At 40.2% G+C, this 15,457-nt stretch overlaps 1 protein-coding gene across 17 annotated transcripts in view; it reads left to right on the top strand.

Annotated features, from left to right (window-relative positions):
* The window catches only part of hspg2 (heparan sulfate proteoglycan 2), a 104,257-nt gene that overhangs the window by 66,548 nt on the left and 22,252 nt on the right, over positions 1–15,457 (top strand). For 9 of the 17 annotated variants that reach the window (XM_085443452.1, XM_085443456.1, XM_085443458.1 and 6 more), the window contains 24 exons: positions 49–240; positions 587–625; positions 1,118–1,222; positions 1,730–2,008; positions 2,110–2,163; positions 2,807–2,890; positions 3,625–3,717; positions 3,804–3,893; positions 4,185–4,415; positions 4,506–4,619; positions 4,713–4,840; positions 5,253–5,339; positions 5,509–5,567; positions 5,737–5,901; positions 6,008–6,118; positions 6,348–6,448; positions 6,550–6,730; positions 9,061–9,120; positions 11,642–11,764; positions 11,969–12,121; positions 12,318–12,478; positions 12,720–12,797; positions 14,802–14,937; positions 15,083–15,234. In XM_085443452.1, coding sequence (XP_085299578.1) covers positions 49–240; positions 587–625; positions 1,118–1,222; positions 1,730–2,008; positions 2,110–2,163; positions 2,807–2,890; positions 3,625–3,717; positions 3,804–3,893; positions 4,185–4,415; positions 4,506–4,619; positions 4,713–4,840; positions 5,253–5,339; positions 5,509–5,567; positions 5,737–5,901; positions 6,008–6,118; positions 6,348–6,448; positions 6,550–6,730; positions 9,061–9,120; positions 11,642–11,764; positions 11,969–12,121; positions 12,318–12,478; positions 12,720–12,797; positions 14,802–14,937; positions 15,083–15,234 — 2,976 coding nt within the window. The remainder of the gene's footprint in view (positions 1–48; positions 241–586; positions 626–1,117; positions 1,223–1,729; positions 2,009–2,109; positions 2,164–2,806; positions 2,891–3,624; positions 3,718–3,803; positions 3,894–4,184; positions 4,416–4,505; positions 4,620–4,712; positions 4,841–5,252; positions 5,340–5,508; positions 5,568–5,736; positions 5,902–6,007; positions 6,119–6,347; positions 6,449–6,549; positions 6,731–9,060; positions 9,121–11,641; positions 11,765–11,968; positions 12,122–12,317; positions 12,479–12,719; positions 12,798–14,801; positions 14,938–15,082; positions 15,235–15,457) is intronic. The other 8 variants (XM_085443453.1, XM_085443457.1, XM_085443469.1 and 5 more) reach the window with 4 other exon arrangements.

Consider the following 15,457-nt stretch of genomic DNA (forward strand, 5'->3'; position numbering starts at 1 on the left):
GTGGTACCGCATTATTTAGTGGCTTGTATACTTAAATTTGCTTTGTAGGTGTCCTCAGTCTTTTCTCCAGGGAACTTCCAGGGATTCGCTCTGGTCAACCGTCAGCGCACCAGTCGCATTTCCACTGGTTTCACTGTAGAGATTTCCAATGAAGGCACTCAGCTGTCCTACAGTAACTTTGACTACCTGGGACAGGAGCCTCACTACTGGCAGCTTCCAGGAGTTTACCAGGGTGATAAGGTCAGTATTAAAAAGAATATACCACAGATACAACAGTTAAAACACCCCCATGCTGCATATAAACATGCTCAGCAGCACACATCAGAAACAACTAGACCATCCTACTCAACTGTTTTCTCCCTTTTGCTGCTTTTTCTTACTTCAAGCTTCAGCCAGTCCTTTTAGAGTGAACTTGTTTATCAATCTTTGCGTGATTTCTTTTCCTTCATTCCTGCAGTGGTTTCATCTTTTAAATCTGAACAGCATTTATATTGGCAAAATAATTTGTATAGATTTGATGGCCCCAGCGACGACTCACATACTGTAGCTTGTTCTTTGTGTTTGTCTCCCTCTCCACGCTCTATAGAAAAATTCTCATTTTGCTCGTGTGAAACGAAAAGATCAGGTATAAAGTTGTTGTATGTTGTGATTGCTATTAGATCATATAAAATCTGGTGATTTTTTTCTGAAGTGCAGTGTTATCTGGCATGTTTCAAGTAACTGTACTGCATTTGAAATACGCTGGTTGATGTACAATAATAATAATTATCATGTTATGCATATATCGTGAATATGCACTGAAAAGTTCTGTGATCATTTATCTATACTGGCACAGTTATTTATTAGATGCATGCCATTTTTACAGCTGTGCATGCATTTTGCAGCTGAAGGTGGCAAACAAAGGCCCCTTAGAGTTACCCACTTTTATCAAAGTCCATATTCCACATCGCTTTCTGCTTCACATGATATAAGCCTTGTGGATTGATCATTAATGGTCCATTAAAGAGCTTCATAAACTTTAACTTTTACTGGAATAACACTGCCATAACACTTGCAAATACCATCAGCTCAGTGGTGAGCAAAGTGATCAAAGAGCTTACTTTATCCACATCAATAGAGTGATTCATATTTGCCAGAGGAGCAGCTAAGGAAGGATGCTTCCATCTGGAACCTAATGGCCACTCAACGTAAAGACACCCACAGAACCAAAAGAGCTAGTCAGGTATTTGGTGTGACCTGCACTGTAGATCGGAGAATGTAAAACTCGTTTGTCTAACAAGAATAAGTGATGCACAGTGTTTTTGTGGACATCTATAGAAGTAACAACATCATCTTGGTTATTAGATGTAGCAGCATGAACACTTGGGTTTGATGAAGTGGGACTGAGCAGAAGCACATCGTCAGATATGAGCGTGTGTGCATGTGAGTGAGTTATAGAGAACTCTGGCATGAATAGCAAAATCTTAGTTTCTTACGTGAAAGAACTTTTTAAGTGTTTTGTTGGTGTGACTACATTGTTTGAATGGAAATAATAGAATGAGCCTATCATGGGCAGCATCTACAGTAACTATATAAAAACTGATTGCATGTATAACCTGGTGTTTCTAAATAAACTTTGTCACTTTTATTGATGGTCAAGCAAGGTTTCCATGGTAGGTCCCCCTTCTCTTGGAGTGGGTATATATCAGGTTACCTATTACCTGTCTCTGGTACACCACTTTCCCCTCAGGGTGCTGTCAGAGAGCTGGATGATGAAGTCTGGGCACTTCTCTCTAATTTCTCCAATGGGCAAGCTGGTTCTCCTCCATTTTTTCCCTCCTATAAATCCTCCTCCTTTCCTCCGTACTCTTCTCCCTATACTTCCCGAGTCTCGACTTCCTCTTCGTCTTCCTCTCATTCTCGCTGGTCTTTGCGTAACCCGAGTCCCCCACCCTCCCCATCTGGTATCGCTTCAGTTAGACCAACTCGACCCCAACCTTACTCCCCAGGACATGCTCCTCATCTCCAGGTACACTCTGTCAGAGATTGCAAGAGGTTTCGTTTATTTTTCGCAACCCTTATGTTGATGTCTTGCATTTCTTTTTGGGGCCTGGTTCTCCCGTGAATCAGCAGAGCAAGAACACAGTGAGCAAGACTTATAGTACGACTGGTGGGACCAGCAAGGTAGATAGTGGAATGACTGAGTGACTAACTTCATGTACATTATAATCTTAAACCTTTAAAGTTAATTAACAATTTTCTTTTTTTATTTGTTGAGGGTTGTTTTTTTCCAGATATTTAAAATAAAACTTAATTATAATTTGCGACATTAATGCTGAATATAATGCATGTAGTTCATAAACACTAGAGAATGGGTAGTTGACTTAATTCTAGTGATTAATTGGAATGGAGGTATTTTTTGTTGTTAAGCAAATCACTCCCACTCATTGCGGTCACAGTGTGCACTGTAATTCTCCACTTAACACTGGTTTTTATAATGGCCTGTCATTATGCTGTTGTCTGGTTTAGATCCCCATCTAATTGAGGCACTTGTTAAGCTGTCATTGCCGTATTACTGACTGTGCAAGTTGCTGTTTTAGTTGTCAGGCAAGGCACAGTGCAAGTGCTCTGCTGTTATCGATTGGCAGCAATGAAACTCCTACGTGAAAACATCTACTTCAAAGTGTTTAGTTACATGTTATGTTTGTCCCCGATACTTCCCAGGCATACTTTCTGGAATTCTTGCTTGCTTGCTTGTGATTTCATCTTGCTGCTTAACTCTCGCTCGCTTCCTGTGGCTTATTCTCCTTCCTCCTTTGCCTCTCAGTACTTTCTGGTCTACAAAGGTTTCAACTTGCACCAGGATGGTCTGCTCTACTGGCAGCTTCCAGGGCAGTTCACAGGGGATAAGGTAATTGTGAAAACGTGGCTCGCTCCTGGTCATCCCCTTAGAGGTCACATAAAATATTGCACTCCTATTATCCTCAAGCATTCCTACATACCTGTCCACAAAACCTATGCCCATAGTTTTCCAGTTGTCCCCCACCCTTTCCCTTCAGTGTAGCTTCTTGATTTCCTGTCCTACATTCCTCCTATGTATTAAAATGTGAGGGCTTTTTGCCATGTTATGATTGGAGTTTTAACTGCTTGGCTTTTTGTAAAGTGAGATGTAATGCAAAGGTCAGAGATCATGTTATTAGATTTTCTCTTAATTAAGTGATGAAGTGATGAAAACATGCGTGGCAGTATACGTCTCACATGAGACAAAAGCAGCAGATGCAGCAATGTCATGACTTTCATTCTTTGCTATGGCCTCCGGCTTCAAAAGCATACATAAAGCAAGTTGATGGTATCTTTCTTTGTTAATGGCCTTGGAAAAAATAACCTTCACAATCACAGAAGCCATTAGACATCCTTCCCATGGATAAAATTCAGGGAATGCACTTTTACATGTATTTACAACTCTGCAAAATGTAAAGATGCTCACATGTTGGAAAAAAATCAGTTTACACCTTTATATCCTCCTATCAAAGGACTTGTTGTCAGTAAAAACTCACTTTCAGAAGCCACCAATGTGTTTCACATTTCTCTTTTATCTTGAGAACTGCAACACTCATTAACCTGACATTAAATTTCACGCTTTAGGTGGGGTCCTATGGTGGAAAACTTAAATATACCATTTCCTATGTGGCTGGTCCGAGAGGAACGCTCCTTGATGATGCTGACGTTCAGATTATTGTGAGTATCTCTGGGAAGTTTGCTGTTTTCTACCATTGTTATATGCATTAGGAGGATTTGCTCACCTGCTTGTGTTTTTCCTTCAGGGTAATGACATCACCTTGGTAGCCCGTCAGCCTTGGCAGCGGAGGCAACAGGGCAGAGAGATGAATACATTTGAGATCGTCTTCAGAGAGGTGAGTGGTTCATAGCGTTAAGTTATTTTATAAGCCAATTTAATTACAAGTTAGATTTTTCCAATTTAAATATATTTTTAATTTTTACTATAGGCCTGTGTTATATATATATATAGATAGAGATAAAAACTACAGAAAATTTTAGGCTTGTTGAAGTGAAACCATCCACGACTGAGCCTGTCCTTTGTTTTCTTATCTTCCTGAAGCTGAACATGCTAAAACTCACTTTTCTTAAAATCTATTCATAATGCACACCAATTGCTTTAGCCTATTTTTTTTCCTCCCTACTAGGAAAATTGGCGTCGACCTGATGGCATGATTGCCACTAGAGAGCACCTGATGATGGTTCTGGCTGATCTCGATGACATCCTGATTCGAGCATCCTACTCCACAGAGATGCGCTCCTCCAGCATCTCTGACATCAGCATGGAAGTTGCTGTGCCCAACTACAGCGGCTTGGCACAGGCCCTCGAGGTGGAGCAGTGCCGATGCCCACCTGGATACCAGGGACTCTCCTGCCAGGTCAATATTTTTTTCAATAAATTTCTCAGATTTTTCTTTCTTTTTCCTTTTTACCTGATTGTGCCTAAATCAAGTATGTGTCATTTTTAGGACTGTGCTCCTGGCTATACCCGCACCGGTGGTGGCTTGTACCTGGGTCACTGTGAGCTCTGTGAATGCAATGGTCACTCTGACTCCTGTCACCCGGAGACCGGCATCTGTACAGTACGAAGCACCAGATCAGCTAATGATTGGTATTTTTCTTTGAATTAAAGCTTCCTGACAAGATCTCTAAACAGAGTATTTGCCTTCTTCCAGAGCTGCCTACATAACACGCAGGGTGAGCTCTGTGAGCAGTGTGCTCCTGGTTTCTTTGGTGACCCCACTGTTGGCACTCCAGAAGACTGCCAGCCATGTGCCTGCCCTCACACTGACCCAGACAACCAGTAAGTTCTGGCACGTATATTAAGACGTTACATTCCAGCTCTATTTATAGCTCAGGACAACTGTCCAGTGCAATTAACCCTGTCTTGTAGATTTTGGAGTATTGGTGAAACATTACCCTGTTTACTACAGCCTTATATCAAATCCTGCGTATTTCATTATCCTGATGAAAGTGTCTGATTTTGCACTTACATTTCACTTTACCATAACATAATTTTGCTGTTTCATGGCAATGAAATACCAAATCTGTTGAAAATAATAATTTTGAAAAACAATTGTAAAAAGGCAAAGTCTTAAAGACTACTATAACTTCCATAAAGGACCCTAAGTCTAGTCAAAATTACAAGTAAACACCAATTACTTGTTAACTGAGTTTCCAGACCAACACTTTTACTTTGTGTGTAACTTATGCAGGTTCTCCCCTACCTGTGAGAGCCTTGGAAATGGAGGTTACCAGTGTACTGCCTGTCAGCCTGGCTACACTGGCCAGTACTGTGAACGGTAAGATAACTGCTACTCTCAGAGAGAATACCTCATGTGTTTATTTCAGAAAAACCTTAATAAGATGAAATGCATCATTTATTAAAATACACCTACTGGAATTTCTGTAAAAGTGCTTTTGCTTTCCATGGACTGTTGTGAGACGGGGTTTTTTTTCTGTGCCTGTTAGTTGTGCTCCTGGATATGTTGGAAACCCACAGGCAAGAGAGAAGTGTCGTCCAAATGATGGTAACGTTTCCATGCTTCCAATAAAATAAATGAAAGCCTTGTGCTGTAACTGTGCATGAAATCTATAGGAAACATAATAATTCAGAAATTTATGAAATTTTTGACTGTTCTTACAAAATTCTTCTCAGAGTGAATTCCTGAGTGTTTATATTGACCGTTGCACCTCCAGTTGCAGCCCCACTCGTAGTCAGAATTTATCCAGAGCGAGTCCTAGTGCCACAGGGAAACCCTGTCACTCTGCGGTGTCAGGTGTCTGGATCACCTCCGCACTATTTCTTCTGGTCGAGAGAAGATGGACAGCCAATCTCCGGCAGTGCTGAGAGACATAGACAAGGTACAAGATTCAACCCTTTCACCCTAAATGTAAATGAAACTGACATGATCGTATCTTGTATAGTAGAATGATGATATATATGCAAATGCAAAATTTGTGTGTGCAGGAGCCGAGCTGTACTTCACCAGCGTCCAGCCAAAGGATGCCGGTGTTTACATCTGCACCTGCCAAGACCAGCGCAGCACTAACAGGAGCCACGCTGAAATTGTTGTCACAAGTGTGTATGGGTATCACTGTCACATTAAGAGAAAGATGTTTTTCCTGATGCTGCCTGTTAAAGAACACCAAATATATGTCAGCTGTGGTTCAATAAACACTGATTTTTATGATGAAAAAAAAGGATTTGGGCTTTGTGGTAAATTTAAATTGGTGTCTTGTGTTGCGTTCTGAAATCCTCTTGAAGTATTTTTAAACAGTCAATGTAATCTAACTCTCCCTGTCACCAGGTGTCCCTTCCAAACCTATCCAGGTAATCGTTGAAGAGCCCAAATCCCAGACTATAAGGGTCGGGTCTACTGTCCAATTCATCTGTACTGCACAGAGCAAGGTAACGCTGGCTCATCCTTTATTTATGAGACACTGAGACAGTGTTTTGGAGACGCATACCCTGTGAGATTCATATATGTTTATCTGCTAACTTACGTACAGTCACCAGCCTACACTCTGGTCTGGACTCGAAGCGGCAATGGGAAACTTCCCAACCGTGCCATGGACTTTAACGGCATCCTAACAATTCAGAATGTCCAGCCTGAGGATGCAGGTGTCTACATTTGCACAGGTTCCAACATGTTTGGCATGGACGAGGGCAGAGCCATCCTCTACGTGCCAGGTTCGTGATCCTTGGCACCGCATTCCATTACCCATCACGCCTTGCTGCCATACCAGCTGTGACTACCATACTTTCTCATCCTCACACATTACCCCAGTCCGTCGTCTTACAGTAGTGCATGCTTTTCGTTTCACGCCGTGTGATGTAAACATTCAGCTCAGGGTTAACAGCTTCCTAAGCGCTTGCAGTTCTAACTCCCAGTGCTTTCGCCCTCTGCTCTCAGTTACCACATATATGACATGTCTGACCTCATGCTGCCAATCAATCAGCTCTCTTCTCTGCTTTTTTTTAACTTACAGTCTTTTGTGTCTCTTAATGTGGTTTCCTGGAATATATATGAAGAAATACAGCTTGTGGGTTTGGTAATAACTGAAACTGTAGAACATAAGATATAACACACAATATACATGGGCAAGCATACAGATTAACTAATGGGCACTCAAAGGTCATATCTCTTTTGGAGATGTGATTTGTGGACAATGCTTTCTGCCAACACTCTGATGAAGCTACTGCTGATTTTTATCTTCTTGTTTGTTTGTTTTTTGGTTTATTTTTTCATAATTAATCGGTGGTGGTCTGGTTGCTTCCTGATTACTCATAGATTTTCTTGTTGGTGCCGCCAAACATTTTGCTAGCAGGGTGCTGGATTCTGGTGTGCTCCTATGCTCCTCCCTGGCTTAAGTGTAGTGTGTGTAGCGTAGTGCATAAGACGAGGGGAAATGCGGATGCCACGATGTGTGCTTAGTGACTCTGTGACTGACATTCAACTAGGACTTCACTGTAAAGGATGAATAGGAAGAAGTCCTACTACTCTTGAGTATTTGTGTTACCCAACTTTTAAAGTGTCCCTTCATGAAACTACTGGCTGCTTTGTTACTCCACTTACCATCCTGATGATGAACGTTGTTGAACAAAATGGTGCTACTAGTCACACAGTTGGTTAAATCTATGTTTAAATTTACTGTTGAACTGTGCTGTACTGTTGTAATAGTAATGTTTCATTCCTTTAGTGTTAGTCCACCTTTGTATTGATTGCTACTTCTAATTTTTTGTTGGTTAAAAACTTCAATATCTGACTTTTTCATCTGACCTGCAGAAGAAAAAGAAAAAAGCATGTATTAAATCAACTACAATTGTATATTATGTTTTTTATTTACACTTTGTCAATGTTGTTGGTGCTTTTGATTCTGTGATTGACTGAAATTTGTTAGCCTAGAATGTTTTCATGAAATCAAATATATAAGAAATGTAGATTTTGGGTGGCTTTTTAAAGGAACCTTTAAAAAAGGCAACGTGGACACAGTTACATGGCAAGATGTTTGTTTACATTCACACAATTTTAAGTATTTTTACTAAAAAAAAATACTTTTAAATTTCACAGGTTAAACTTTAAATGTTGTCTTTTGGCTTTATTTCAGTCGACTGAGTAGATTTCTTTATTTTTCATTCTTATTAATTCAAAGGCTACATGTCAGCATGTATACACAAATGTGCTTTTAAATATATTTTTTAATTTACTCTCCTTTTTTTTACTTTCTTTTTAAAACACACCAAAATTATGTAATGTACACTACAATGTATTTATATTAACTGTGAAATATGTTTAAAAGAAAAAAAGTTATTAAAAGTATCACATATAGAACAAAGAGATTTTTTTTTACAGCCTCACTCATTTACATCTATAATATATTTTAGATTCAGGGTGACCACAAGCTGTATGTTGGCTTTTAGCACCTGAAATTTCTGTATTTAAAACAGCTTCTTGCTACTAACCTGCATGTGGCTACTTTGTATATCTTAATTTTGTGTTGCTGAACAGTTCTCATAGTGATGCTCTTTGAGTCTGTGTGTCTGTGTGTTTGTATGTTTCATGATTCTTTTGTCTGTTACACATGTGGTGGTCAGACTTTAAAGTCTAAGTGGGTTTTCCTCATTGTTAGATAAGCATAAAACTGATAAATTTCAAAGCATCATTTCGGAAACTATCTTGACTCACACAATATGTATTAGGTAAGTATTAATTTGAATGCATGAAGCTATTTAATGGCACCACGAGTGACAAATTCTTAAACAATTTAAAAAAACCACAAGCTGAAATGGAAAAACAAATGTCAAAGTGGTGCCATTTGAATTCAATCCCATGATTTTTTAACATGTTTACATCGTGTGTGATGATGTTTGCAATCGAGTGGGAAAAACTACGGCGACTCACATGCAAGGACGGATGTAAGTGTCTCTGAGGAGATGCGAGGTAAACCACCGTTACTTCAGAAAGCTGACCTGTCAGTTTACCTGTTCCCTTCATCCCTTCCTCCCTCCCTCATATCCAGAGGCCTCACAGACTCAGATGTTTTACACATCCTATGAAATGTTTGAAGGACGCAGACATAGTAAGTCCGCATGAGCATGATTTCTTCTACAGGGTTCCCTAGAAGGACCCTCCTCTCTCTGTCTCCTTTACATGCATGCTCTAATCTTCCACAGCATGGATGCACTAGTGATTTGGTAACATCCATGTACAACCACCCAAGCAACAGCTGCAGACGCTGCATAAATAATAGCCTGGAGCATACATGCTCTCTTATGTGGTGTTCAAAAAGTATCAAAAAAGTCGAATTTAGAGCTAAAAATGTGTTTTTTGTGTCCTTCTTAGAATTAAGGCTTATAAGATTGTACATGAGTGTTACTGGTTCCTACTTGACTTTTTTGGTTCATTTGGATCCATCACTGCTGGGAAAAGTGCATGTTCATTCCAATGGGCATCTCCTTGTGAATGTAGAGTCTACTTTCCATCATTTAGAAAAAGACTTTTTAAAAATCAATTTTTTTCAGTCACTGGAGTCCTTTCAGTTACTTTATCGTCCTAGTTACAGATGACCAAAAAAGATGAAATATAACGTGGACAAAGTAATTAAGTATGTTTTGTTAAAATAATAATTGTCCAGCTAATTTTCTGGTTGTGTACTTGCATGTTTTATATGACAGAATGTCATATAGGAAATGTCACTTCATCCTTACCTTCTTTTCCTCTTCACTTTCCTCTATCGTTTCAGGAATCATGCTAAACTTTTTTTATACTGTCATCTGGGCTTCAAACATCATACTGTGCTTAATACATCTCATCACAACCCCATTGCATCATAGCTAAATGTGCATAGCAGACTGGAGTCCACACTTCCATTTGTGTGAAGAGATACTCAGATGGAAGTGTACTTCAAGTAACACCGTGAGTGTTTAGGCTAAACTATACTGCAGTGGCTTCATACAATCAAACACTGTATGAAGAAAATATTTGTTTCTTAAAGCAGTATCTTAATTCTAGTGTGATTATAGATAGTTGTTTTCTGCAGTGGCCACAGGTGAATTAGCTCAACGAGTAACAGAATGGATTTCCATATAATATCTGTGGTGCCCAGAGAATAACTCTTATTCCCATGACTATTTTCCAGACTCACTCAGTGCTCAGTTTATGTTTTTTTTGAATAAAATTCCTCAACAACTTCTTTATGGATTGCCATGAAATATGCAGCACTACACATATTCACATCCTTTCACAACTGTTTGTAAACACCAGTAAACCTTTCACATAGCACCATCATCAGGCCGAGAGTGTCAGGTATTTTTTATAGCCCTAAAACTTGTTAAATAAAAACATCCAATCTTTTTGAGCTCTTCTTAAAATGTGATAATTAGCAAATTATTCAATATATTTCCTAAACACATGCAGGTTAACATGTTTCTTGGCATTTAGTTAAAAAATAGTACAAACTAATGGAACTACTGATATTGCTAGTCTTTTTGAATAGCAAATGAAATACCTTTACTGTAATACAGTATAACCAGAGTAAAAAAAGATGAGAAGAATTATATCTCAAAAACTGGGCAGATAAAACCAAAGCTAACTGCTAAGACAGATCCCATGTTAATAATGTGAGAAGTAGTTTTTTGGTGGGTTTTCTTCCTTTTTTGGTATTTTAAGTGTTATTGCATGTTGCACTGATTCTACCATAGACATTTACATCCATCCATCCGTTTTGTTCCACTTATCCAATCCAGGTATGTGTGGGTGGGGGGCAACCATGTCTGCCCTGTGACAGACACGTCACCAGTCTGTCAGTGGGCCAACACACAGAGACAGACAACCATTCACATTCACGCCTTCAGACAATTTAGAATCACCAGTTAGCCAAACCTCATGTCTTTGGACTGTGGGAGGAATCCAGAGAGAACCCAGGCAAGCATGAGGAGAATATGCAAACTTCACATAGAAAGGTCACACGGAGGATTCATACCCACGGCCTTCTTGCTGTGACGTGACATTTACAAAACATAACAAATACAAATAATAAAATACATCTATAGTCATAATCAAATCAGTTCATAGATGCTAAGCCAGTGTTCAGACTGTCATGCCTGCCTCATGTCCCACAGTGAACGCCCTGGAGTGTTCGTGTCACTGGGGTCAGAGAGTCAAAGATTAGCCAAGGCTTCAAAAATCCCAGTTTTCAGCCTACAGTACATAGCCTCCTCCCATCCGACTGAAAGAGCCCTTTCTTTTGGTCTGCTACCCTGGGATCGAATACACAGTCCAGAAGCTAGCCAAACTGGCGTAGACAGCAATATACCCAGAGGCCCTGCCAAGGACTGCATGCCACATCTCATCTGTTTTGTCTGCACTGGGGATTTAGGCTGCCAAGTGGGTTGAGGCACAGGCCATCACTTTCTCTCTAAGTCTGATCACTCCCTTACATGTAAAAACATTTCCACAGTTTGTAATAAAATAACCCGATGGTCAAGCAGAGGCTGTAGTCTCCTGACAAAAATTCATGATTCATTTAGAAGGTCTGTTTCTCCATGTTAGGTCTGGCGAGATTTTAGAGCTGTGCTTGACTGAATTGTGTCCTTCTGTAGCTGCAGAGGGGGCCCGGCCTCTGGCCACTGTAACTCCCTCAGTGCTGAACGTCTATCAAGGCCAGAGGGCAGAGTTCCACTGCACAGTAACTGGAAACCCAACCCCTGCCATCGAATGGATTGGTATGATAAGTTGGATTTCATTCTTAATCTATTTAATGCAGGGTTTATTGAGCTATTTCTAGTTATTTAAGTAGAAAGACCAGATTCCGCTATGTTGTGTTTGTCTCTAGGAAATCTAGTCCAGCAAAAGAAATCTACAAAACTTACCCCCACTGCTTTGATTTTGTCATTAGTGACATTAGTGTAATTGTGTGATCCCTACAGGAGGTCCAGGTAACCGAATGAGTCAGAGAGCAGTAATACGAGGTGGCATACTGACCTTCACCTCAGTGGACGCGGCTGATGAGGGAGACTACACCTGCAAGGCCCTAAACACGCATGGCGAGCACACAGCGCGGGTTTCTCTCCTTGTCCAAAGTATGCACTGTGTTTAAGTGTGTATGCCTTTTTATTTCATGTTTCCACAGAAACATTTTGAGGACTCACAACTATCTGGGGACAAAATACAATGTTCGGGTTTAGGAATAGAGTGGTTTTCTAAGTTAACAGATGATTCCAGTTTCCTGTGATCACAATATGTGTCTTTGAATGTCATGTTGCATTCTTTGGTTAGACTCTAACCCTAGCGGTCTAGGCAACCTACCTCAAGTCCAAGTCAGTCCTCAAAATACAGAAGTCCAAGAAGGTGACACATTGAGGTTGTACTGCAGAGCATCGGGATCACCCACCCCGAAGCTCACCTGGCTGAAAAATGGAGGACAAATCCCCCCTCAGGTGAGCTATATCCATCTTTCCAATGCCTGAAAGAACAGCATTTAATTAAAAACGGTAATCGCATTTATATTCCTTTCTGTATTATCTCTATCTAAAACCTCAAGGTAAGTCCAGTGCCGATGGTAATCAGAGTGTTTATGGCTGTTTCAGCATTTTGACCTCTTAACTTTATTTTTCCCTCCCTTCTGTTTGTCTCCTCCTCTTCTTTTTTTTGTCCTACCCTGTTCTGACATTTGCTCAGGCTATTCCCTCTCACGGTTTCCATCAGTTTAAAAGCAACAGTCTCGATGTGTTACAGAGACGTATTGAGGACCTGCAGGTCTGTCCATCTGTCCACCGTCTGTCTGTTTTGTCTCATAGTTCACATCCATTGTCCTCTACTGACCTTGTCTTCACACATTGTCGACTAAGTGCATGATCAAACGTGTCCTTGATTCACACTTTGTAAACTATGTTAATTTGTCACAGCTGCTCACTAAGTCATTGTGGCATTGGTGCCAAATACATTAAAACCAACTAGCTTGGCCCGGTTGACTTCTTAGTGTACTCGCATGCAGTACCTGTTTTTAAATTATGTTGTAATAATAAAGGCATTCCATGGTGTCCTGTTTTTGTGCTGTCCATATCATACCATCCCTCAAATGTTTGGGTTCTCAGCACCCAGTTGACCCCATCATTCCATTGAGTGTATTAACAGCACTAAGCATACAGTAGGTACTGTAGGTATTTCAGACATATTTTTCTCTATGCCAGGCGTAGCCCTCTGCCCCCCTGCCCAGAGGGTTTTGTGTTAGTCTGGATTCTGACCGGCCCTCCTCGGCTTGACAAGGGCTTCGGGGCCTGTTTAGTTCTGCCTCAGAGAGCCACTGCGTTGTGTCAGCCTTTCCCAGGGGGAGCCGGGCTCTGCCGTGCGACCACGCAGAAATTCTGTATGCTCTAGCAAACAGCTTGCTTTGAAAACTTGTCAATGGGTTCAGACACACATTGAGCCACAGCCCGCCTCAGCCACTGCTCGGTTTAGCCTCCCTCACGGTTGAATGGTCCGAAGCTAAGCAGCTTTGTCCATGGATGCCCTGACACCCCCCGGATACAGTAATCCCTCCCCAGACCAACCCCTTTCTGTTTCTCCTCCCATCTAAGGTGTTTCCAAACTTAATACTAGCTCATTTTCAGCTTTGCTGGGCATCTGACTGCCATGTGGAGTAGAGTACAAACAAGTCAAGTTGCTAGCTGAAAAGTCTCAGGAGCTCATAAATATGTGGTGAAATTGTTTTAAGATATTTGATGGTGGATATAAAGTTTAGACCTGTTTTAAAATGCTAACTGTCACAACCTGTCTTCTCTAAATGTTGTAATTTTTTCATTATTTTGGTGATCAACAACTGTAAGCTGTAGTAAATTTACAGTACTGTGCAAAAAGTTTTGAGTCACCCCAAATTTCTTTATATTTTGCTAGGAAAGTTGAAAATAGGTACAGTGATTTATTGAAATGTGCAAATGTAAATCGAGGTACATTATGTAAGGCAAAAACAGAGTTTGTTCAATTTTAAACCAGCTTGAAAGTCAATAATTGGGAATTGGGACTGAACAATAATACTTGTTCAGTCTGTGCTTATGATTCAACACAAGAAATATTGCTCTTAAGCAACATTTCTTTGTAAATTCTTGAAGCGGTTTGAAGCATCTGTTCCTAAACAGATACTGTTTATTTGCTCTAGATACTTTTTTAGGCCTGGTAAGTGGTATGTGGCTTAAAAAACAAAAATCCTTCCTTTGCAAATGGTCTAAAAGGATTTAAAAAACAGCCAATGTTCAAAGAATTTTGAAAGACCTTCATAAGAGAAAATGGAGAAGAGACCACCTAAAAAATCAAGAAGGCTGCTGGAAGCTTGGGAACAAAATATAAAGAAAAGTCCTCAAGATGAGTGCACAGTGCTGTAATTATCACTGATCATGGACTATTAACAAATCATAACATCGTAGTAAAGCTGGCACTACTTTTTACACTTCCATGTACGATGGACAGTGTCACCAAATTCATAAACAACTGTACAAACTAGAGTAATAACAGCTCTTGTCTCGTCTTTAAGACCTATGCTATAGCGCTTTTGTGTTGCTTTTAGCTAGTAATGTGACTCAATCAGCAATGTTATATTTGTGCTGTTTCAAGGGACACAGGTAAGTAATGTGCTCTGTCAGTTTATGATTTATCTTTGTCAAATATGAGGCAAATATAAGTCAAATAACGCTTGTTTTGTATTGTTTCACAAAAGAATGGTAATGTAGTTTCTAAGTTTGTCTCATTTTTGTATGTCCTCTCCAGGCTCGTAATGACCGCACCGACATCGGTACTCTGTTCATCCCTAATATCAAGGTGGCCGACTCGGGTACTTATATGTGTGTCGGCAGCAACAGCATTGGCTCAAATAGTGCTCCCATTAAAGTCAGTGTGCACAAAGGTAAGACAGCATGGTAGTCAAACTAAAGTCATCAGTGGCTCAGACACAACTTTCAATTTTAATTTCATTTTATTGTGTTTTACTATAAATACTCTGACAGATAAAAACACTGTTCAGCTTAACTATTTATGTTTGTGCCTTGCAGCTGATCATAGCTATAATGTGGTGAGCATCCAACCATCCATAGCTGATGTCCAAGTAGGCCACAATCTGGAGCTCAATTGTTTTGCGCCAGGAAATCCTCCTCCCCCTGTCATCTGGACTAAAGCTAGTGGACACCTCTCTGCCAATCACCAGGTAATCACACATTGTGCGTCATTGTTCCTCCATTTGATAAGAGATATCTTATATGCTAGCAAGGGAAAATAATCTATATAACCTTTATCTTTTCCAGACTGCACATAAATTTGGTTCTTTGACTTAGACTCACTCAACATGCATACAGTACATACTATACAATCACAAGGATCGCGGTTCTTGCCAAAGTCCAGTGTATGCACAACCTACTTTTGTGCCTATC

Source organism: Copadichromis virginalis, linkage group LG20 (assembly GCF_057382275.1).
Source record: "Copadichromis virginalis isolate Kocher_CV1m ecotype Utaka linkage group LG20, C_Virginalis_male_GT1.1, whole genome shotgun sequence".
NCBI classification, from domain to species: Eukaryota; Metazoa; Chordata; class Actinopteri; order Cichliformes; family Cichlidae; genus Copadichromis; species Copadichromis virginalis.